Source organism: Rhincodon typus, chromosome 23 (assembly GCF_021869965.1).
Source record: "Rhincodon typus isolate 14 chromosome 23, sRhiTyp1.1, whole genome shotgun sequence".
NCBI classification, from domain to species: domain Eukaryota; kingdom Metazoa; phylum Chordata; class Chondrichthyes; order Orectolobiformes; family Rhincodontidae; genus Rhincodon; species Rhincodon typus.
In genome coordinates, this window is record NC_063354.1 from 46,608,412 (window position 1) to 46,617,246 (window position 8,835).

Genomic DNA, 8,835 nt, shown 5'->3' on the forward strand with positions numbered 1-8,835 from the left:
TCCAGCCCTGCACCTTGTTGTCTTAATTTTAAAAGGATCTGTCCCTTGTGGGTGCTTTTCTCCAAGATTCAATGAACTTATATTTGTAAAGAATCCAATTTAACCAGACTGCCTTGAATTTTATAATGAAAATATTATTAATGCAACTCACGTACACACAGATTAGAATAAGAGGTGAGATCAAAAAATTAACAGCAAAAAGAAATTATAGGGGTGATTCTCTGAATTCTTCATGAAGACTGGATAGCTGAATATTGCAGCCATTGTAATAGAGGTTACTGGTAACATTGACATTGGTAGTTGAACCATGTTTTCTGAGATGCTTAGTTTTGTACACAGATTCAAGTTTCTTTGGCCTGATTCTTTTTTTAATGCAAACACAACACACTGGCTTTCTTTTGAGCAGACGATTTTAAGATAATATTTGATGGGTATTCTTCCTTAAACCAGTAGACTACATTCTTCACCACAATACAATGTGGACTTGGAGGAACACAGCAGATCAGGCAGCATCAGAGGAGCAGGAGAGTTGACACTTTGGGCCTGGACCCTTCATCTGTCCTGATAAAGGGTCCAGGCCCGAAACATCGACTGTCCTGCTCCTCTGATGCTGCCTGACCTGCTGTGTTTCTCCAGCTCTACACTGTATTGACTCTGACTCCAGCATCTGCAGTTCTTGCTATCTCCTACATTCTTCACCTGCTGCTATGGCCCATGGTCATATATTTACATGACTGAATGTCTCATTACAATGTTTGGTGAATTTTGGTTTGGTAAAGGGCCTCCCTCAACCTGTAACATATCTAGCTTCCTTGTCACACTTCCTGCAACAGCACGTCCAAGTATATGAATTAAAAGGAACAGTAATAAAGCAATCCACATGTTTACTAATCCAATGAACTTTTACCTACATTGTCAATTTATTTGGTAAGGTTCTGAGTTCAGTTCAGTTCACTCCAGGGCTTAAAAGCACAAAAATCAAGTTTGACTTGCAGTTCAGTGTTGCATTGTCAGAAGTGTTATCTTTTGAATAAGATGTGAAATTGACACCCCATCTGTTTGCTTGAGTAGATGTAAAAGATCGTGTGATGCTATTTAAAGAACAGTAGTGGTGCCCTGGTCAACAGTTATCCCTTATTTAACAGCACTAAACAGCTTATCTCTGGTCATGAACTCATTGTTGTTTGTGAGAGTTATGTGTGTTCAAATTAGCTGTTGCGATTCCTAGATTCCAACAGAGACTAGACTTCAAAAGTATTTAATTGGTTGGAAAATGATTTAAGACTTCTGCTGATCATTTTATTGCAAATCTTTTTCTTTCTTATACTAGTGCACTGGAACATGGAAAGAAAACTGTGCTATTAAAAGCTGTGTGCAAGGAAAAACTGTCATTGAAAAAGTCTGCAAACAGGAGAAGCCTGAATGTCCTAACCATTTAAAGCCCATTGAAGTAATAAATGAATGTGGCTGCCTGTCTTGGGAATGTGGCTGTTAGTATCACCTTCCTGATCTTGTTACTGTTTCATTAGAATATCTGAATGCCATCAATGTTATTCCTTTTACTTCCCTTCACAAAAATACTGGCAAACCATATTTTGCTTATATTTTAGGTGAATGTAGAGTGTGGGGTGATCCACACTATCTAACTTTCAATGGGCTGGCGTATAATTTCTATGAAAACTGCACATACATTCTAATGGAAGAACAAAATCCAAAATACAATTTCAAAGTTCTAGTGGATAATTACTTCTGCTTTCCAAGTTTCCCATATTCCTGCCCAAAAGGACTAATTATTTTTCACAGAGGAGATAAGATCACTATTTCAACTAATTATGGCTTTGTGGTAAGTATTCTGTTTTTTTATGTATTACAATCCAACGTGTAAATCAATGTAACTTTCAAAGTTCTGAGAAAGAGTCATCAGACTCAAAATGTTGACTCTTTTCTCCTTCACAGATGCTGCCAGACCTGCTGAGCTTTTCCAGCAACTTTGTTTTTGTTCCTGATTTACAGCATCCGCAGTTCTTTTGGTTTTTATTCAAAGAGTGGTAACTGATTCACTCCAAATTCATAAGGATCGTAGACTAATCAAGTACAGAAGAAGTCCTTCAGTCCATCAAGTCTGTACCACTAAAGCTACATTGAATCTACACTTGTGCCACTTTGCAGCACTAGGACCATAGCCTTGAATCTTATGGCATTTCAGCTGTTAATCCACATACTTTTTAAAGGGTTCAAAGTTACCCATCTCAACCATCTTCCCAGGCAGTGCATTATAGACCCCTGACCACCCTCTGGGTGGGTGATTTTATTTTTTCTCAAATCCCTTCTGAACCTCTTGCCTTTCACCTTAAAATTATGCCCCCTTGTTACTGACTCTTTGACTAACACTGCTTTCTAGACGCCCTATCCATTCCCCTCATAATCTTATACACCTCTATCAGGACCCACTCAGCCTTCCCTGCTCATCATTGTGTGGTCAACAATTAAATTGTGCAGTTGCTGATCTGTGTTGCACCAACTAAACTGATGGGGCACTCTAATTGGATCCCATGAGCCTGACCTTCAAATGGGGCTCAGGAACCCAAAGCCAGGAGAACATCAGGGTCTTGATCTTGCAAGGTGGGAAATAGCCACCCGCTGTCATTTTCAAAGAAAATGGCCAATTAACAGCCAAAAGCTATGCTGGGGTCTAATTAAGGATAATGGGTGATCTCCTAGCACTGCAGAGGCAATAGGGAACCTCTCAAATGTTAAGAGAGTGATAAGTTGCTGATGTGGGCATGACAGAGAGAGAGAGAGAAAGAGACAGTGCACTCAAGTTAAACATAGCTTCTGAGCACTTTTGGAATAGTCAAGAATAACAACAGCTGCCAGAGCTGTAGGGACACCCCTTTTGTGGGATGGAGGGAGGTTGGTTTGTGGTTGCAGATGTGATAATATTTCCATATTGGCATGGGGGTGGGGAATAGAGAAAGGCATGGTGGGGGGGATATGGTTTAAATATCTGTGAAGAGTTGTCACCTGACCTGCCGATGAAAAACCACCTCTGTGTCGCCTGGCAATGTTTCGACCATTGCAGAGGTCCATTCTGATGAGGAGAAAATTCTACTTTGTGCTTTCAAGCTATACATCTTTCATAATAGATTCTGATTTTTGATTTATCGGCTATCTGTTTGCTCAGCAGCAGATAGTTATTTTGACCTGACCCTGTCTGCTTGAATACGGTACAGGTTTGGGATAGTGCCAGGAAATTGGCACAGCAGCCAATGGCAGGAAGTTCCAGACCCACCTGCCTCCAGACCTGATCTTGCTGAAAGTCCAGTCCTACTTCTCTGGGGGAGTGAAAGGATAATAAATCTCACATAATTAACAACTAAAAAAACAGAATATGATGAAAATACTGTTCTCATGAAAAATTCATTGACCTAAACTATTGGGCAAGATTTTCTCAAATCCAGCAAAGTCCCAACATTGGCTGCGACTGCATCAGCAACTTGTTTGGCTGGTTATTCCAATGGATGCCCCTGTGTCTTCTGCCCCATCCCACATCTTACAGTCAGAAGCTCATTACATAGTTGCTTCTTGGGCTGCCACAGAGTTCAGGATGGTTGCATGTCTCTGAGAGCTACCAGCCCAATCCAGGACCTCAACAACACCAACTCCTGGAAAGTTGGCCAGTGATGATGAAGGGAGTTTCCCTAGAGCCTGCAGCTAGAATGGTGAAGAAATCTTTAAATAAAATTATAATTTTACTTGCCATTGCTAGAGGAGATGCTGCCTCGGAAAATGCTGATGCCCTAGGGACTGGCCTCCCAGATGGTGTCCTCTTTGATTAAAGATGCAGTCCCTTTCACTGCCTACATTTAGTTAGAATTCTCACTGATGCTGACAGGGTAGGGGAGGAGGCTCAACCTGCTAAATTGTTTCCTTGAGTAGAGAGGCCTATCTGATGTGGTTTCCACTGTCAATAAATTTTTCGAATGGCCGGTTATGGTCAGCGACCAATCTACCATTGCTCCTTGCAATTTTACCAGGATAGCCACTTTATTGCTGCCTTCTGGAGGCTGTTCAAACTCTTTCCATTAACTCTATGCCTCTCCACACATGTGATACCTGACTTGCCTAAGTGTTTCTAGAATTTTTAAATTTTGCTTTGGATCTCCAGCATCCACAAAATATTTTGCTTTTGTTAAAGTTAACAATGTACAAATTAACTTCCAAGACTTCTTAGGTAGGTTGCTCTTTTGGGCACTGATTTCAACAAAACTGTATTTTTAATCTTACAGTTGAGAGTTAATGAAAAGCCAAAAAAAATTCCCTACAAAGCAGATGAAGTAATGGTAACCAATCGAAATGCCAGGAGTGTGCGTCTTTACTTCAATGACATTAAAACAACGATCATAGCTGCTCGGAATGACTTTAGAATCATTGTGTCAGAAAGGTTTTTCTACAACAATACCCAAGGACAGTGTGGTATGTAGTTTCATCTATTCATGATATGTTACTTTCCATGTTTGTGCTTTGTTGCAGAGCTAAAGGTTCTGCTAATTTTAAATTTGCCATTGGAAATGCAGAAATGTTATGCTTTTTTTTCCGTGATCTCTTTTAGGCACTTGTTCAAGTAGTACAAGGGATGACTGTGTGAGACCAAACGGGGTAATTGAGTCCTCTGATTGCTGCCATAAAACTGCACTTGATTGGAAGGTTGATGACCCCAGTAAACCATATTGCGATTCAGCTCCTCAGAATCAATCATGTGTGCCAGTTCCAACTTTCACACCTTGCTCTCCCACGTCGATTTGTAACGTCATTCCAGACAAGTATGTAAAAATTTTACATTTAATTTAATTTCTTTCAAAATTAAGTTTAGAAGTCAATGAGCTGCATATTGTACTGGAGTCATGAGCCTATGACTGAGTGCATATCCAGGTCGTGATCTTGCTTTGCGCCAGTGACTGTCATGTTTTCTAATGTGGAGGCCAATTTGTTGCCAGGGAATGTGCTTGCCATCCAGCTAAGGATGGCATGAGGACTCTCAAAGTATGAGGGGCAATAGGATGCCCTCCAGCACTGAGAGATCGATACTTGCACTGTGTAAGGTGGGTGTTGTCGATGTAGACAGTAGAGAGAGCAATTCAAGTTCAAAGAACCTTCTGAAGATTTACACACACTGCGTGATTCTTAATTGAGTGCTTTGATTAGAGACCAGTGCAGACTGAAAGAGCAACAGGAAGTTTAGAGAAAAAGCAACCTGTGATTGGACATACAATAATTTGACATGCATACTGCAAGCTTTTCTTTCAAACCCAAGTTGTGTGAGTGTGCACTTAGGATGTTTATTTATTTGTTTGAGGCATTTCCCATTCAGGCAGTAGGAGATGGACTGTAACAGCGATGTAACTCAGGAAACATTTATTCAATAATAAAGATGAAGCTAGGCAGCAAGTTTACATGCGAAATGTGGGTTGTGCCTCCCAATCAGCACAGATTAACAAAAAAATTAGAAAACAACATTGACCTGTCATTCTTTCCCTGTAGTTTTTACTTCTGTAGTCTACAACAACACGTTCTGGAGCCGGCCAAACAGCAGGCTATTCAAGACATGATAGAATACGATGAGATAGGATTAATAAATAATCTCATAGTAAGGACACCCATAGATTGCACCAACTATAATATTATTATGTATATCATTATGAATTTTAGAGTCAGTTTGAGAAATAGAGAATTGGGTCCCAGACTATCCATTAAAATTTAAATAAGACGAATTATAAGGGTATAAAATCAGAACTAGTGCAGGTGAATAGGCAAGTTAGTTAAGACCATAAGAGCTTAAGAAATAGGCACAGGAGCAGTCCCTTCGGCCCCTCAATACTGCTTCACCATTCAATAGGATCATAAATGATAAGTCAATGGAGAGTCAGTGGCAGACATTTAAGGGGATATTTCAGGATACACAGAATTGATACAATGCAAGAATAAGAACAATTCTAACCCTCCATCTCTGGTTAACTTAATACATGAACGAGAACATCCAACTAACAGAGACATAACTATGCAAAAACAGGTGGTAGGTCAGTGATTGTACAGAACATATATATAAAAAAGCAAAATATAATCAAAAAGAAGGTGTGAATAAATTTAATCCTTACTATGCAGGACGAGGCCATTCAGCCCATCAGGTTTTTACTGACACTCCAAACAGCATCCTACCAAGACTCCATTAACGTGCATGAAATGTGCAAACTCCACACAAACAGTCGACCAGGGCTGGCTTCAAGCCCAGATCCTTGGTGCTGTGAGGCAGCAGTGCTAACCAGTGTGTCACTGGGCTGCCCCAAATAGAGTATGAGAAAAAGCTGACTGGAAACATGAAAACAGACTATTAGCACTTCCATAAATATTGAAAGAAGAGAAGAATTAGCAAAGTGAGCGTTGGTCCTGTAGAAAGTGAGACTGCAGAATTAACGATGGAAAGTAAGGAAACAACAGATATTTTGCATCAGTCTTCTCTATAGAGAATACAAGTAACATCCCTTCATCAGCGATAAATGAGAGATTGGAAGGGAGGGAGAACTCAGGAAAAGTAGTCAGAGAATTGCTACTGAGTAATTGTTCGAGCTGAGGACTGACAAGTGCTCGGCTCCTGATGGACTTCATCCTAGGGTCTTAAAAGAAGTGCCCTATATGAGAGTTAATGTATTGATATTAATTTTATTTTCCAAAATTCCCTTGATTTGAGGACAGTCTCATCAAATTGGAAGATAGTGAATGCAACTCCTTTATTCAAAAAATAAAGAGAGGCAGAGAACAGTACACTACGGGCTGGTTAGTTTAACAAAGAAGCCAATAATATATCTGGAAATTATATCTGGTCTCTTAGAAAAATTCAGTGCAATCAGACAGAATCAACATGATTTTGTAAAAGGGAAATCATGTTTGATCAGTCTTTTGGAGATCTTTGAAGAAGTAACACATTGTGGATAAAGAGGAAGTACAAACTGAGTCTGAGTCAGTAACATGGTGCGTAAGTCTTTTACATTAACCACAATTAAACAGAATAAAGAAATATTAGGTTAACAAATTAATACACTTTACTATTTGATTGTAACTTAATTCAAACTAATTATTATATTGATTACATTCCTAAAGCAGCAGTTTTCAGTACAAATGCCAAATTAAGCCACAAGTTAAAATGTGACTGCTGACCAATATTTTAGGTATTATCTGTAGATGGTTATTTTCAATCTCACAATGTCTGTTGTGAGGAAAATACTCAGTTTAAACCATTTTCCACAATTTACTCATTATTATTAAACTGAGTTGTGCATGGTGGGTGTTGCCGACAAAAACAAACTGCTATATTTACCTTCATAATAGCCCTAGCATTTCGGATTTTGATTTGATAAACTTCTAAAAATAAAGATGTTATTATTTTAAAGAAAATTAAAGATATCTGTGGCTTAGCCTGTACCACATTATGTGTTCCCTTCTTCCAGGTGCTTGTGGCATATGAGGCAATCCATTTCTTTCACTGCTTTACTGTTTCTGTAACAAGTTTCCAATTTACTTGGGCAGGTGATCAACTAATTCACAAGTCCCCTTCAGGAAACCTGGTTATGATATTGTGGGAAAGGGGAGAAATCCAGTCCTATTAAATAGGAAGATTCTGCTGAATGTCGAGTCGGTATTCAGAGTTATGGATATATTATATACAAATGTTCTATAAACAGTTCTCTTGACTTGTACTTTCCATTGACTGCTCAATCCTGTGTCTCTGCCTCTGCATGACGTCAAAGAACTTCCCACCTTTAGACAGAGGAGTGACAACATACTTTCTTAATATTATGAATTTCAGCTTAACATTGATTACCATGCTTCCTATTCTGCGGCGTGCCTACTTTCAAAACATTTTGTTTGCTCAGTTACCCAGTCCCCCAGCCTTCCTCCTCATCTTGCCTCTGCTGCAATCCTTCTTTCCTGCATTCCCCCTCCCCTTGTTCAATAGCCTGCCCAATCCAGCTCAGCTCCTGTCCCCATCTGTGTATTCTTCTCTTTAAAGTCTCCCATTTCTGTCCTAGCTCCCATTTGAAATTTCAGTGCAGTTGTGCGCTCCATCTACCCACAGAGGTTAGTTGGTACAGGTAGTTCCTCCTGAACTGAACAGTTTCTGTCACTAGATGGTACCTTATCAATTAGAATTTCACCAGAGACTGTAATTTCAACGTGTGCTGTGTTTATAGTACTGGTATTTAAGCATTTATGCTGTTTTACTTATAATTTATTTTGTTTTAAAAGTTATCTTATTAATATGAATGTGGGCATTTAGGCATGTACAGCATTTCAACTTAATAATGCTTTAAACCTGCTGTTCTGATGAGAAGGATCCTGAAGTACCCAACTGTACAGTGTTACTTTTATATTTTCTGATTAATTTTATTTTACAGACACTTCAGCATGGAATGCACATATTGCACTTACTGTTTTTCAACCTGTACATTGCCTATTTGAGCAAAAAGTATCTGCAGAAACAAGCTCAGGCTTTAACATTGATTCCTATGGGAAGCTCACACTCTACTTAAAGTTGTTTCAATTCATGTTACAAATTTCAAGAGTATTGTCATCATTTGAAGTGAGGAGGTTCCTGTACATTGTAGGTTCCAACTGCACACATACCTGTAAAACATCTAAAAAAAACACATAGATTGACATGAGATAGTCGGAACTGCAGATGCTGGAGAATCTGAGATAACAAGGTGTAGAGCTGGATGAACACAGCAGGCCAAGCAGCATCAGAGGAACAGGAAGGCTGACGTTTCGGGCCTAGACCCT

General features: G+C 39.3%; 1 protein-coding gene across 1 annotated transcript in view; it reads left to right on the forward strand.

The window, feature by feature from the left end:
* Positions 1–8,835, forward strand: part of LOC125485908 (mucin-2-like) — a 51,831-nt gene that overhangs the window by 34,582 nt on the left and 8,414 nt on the right. Inside the window, exons 3-6 of the mRNA XM_048611155.1 lie at positions 1,331–1,490; positions 1,611–1,843; positions 4,290–4,476; positions 4,613–4,823. Of these exons, the coding sequence (XP_048467112.1) occupies positions 1,331–1,490; positions 1,611–1,843; positions 4,290–4,476; positions 4,613–4,823 (791 nt within the window). The remainder of the gene's footprint in view (positions 1–1,330; positions 1,491–1,610; positions 1,844–4,289; positions 4,477–4,612; positions 4,824–8,835) is intronic.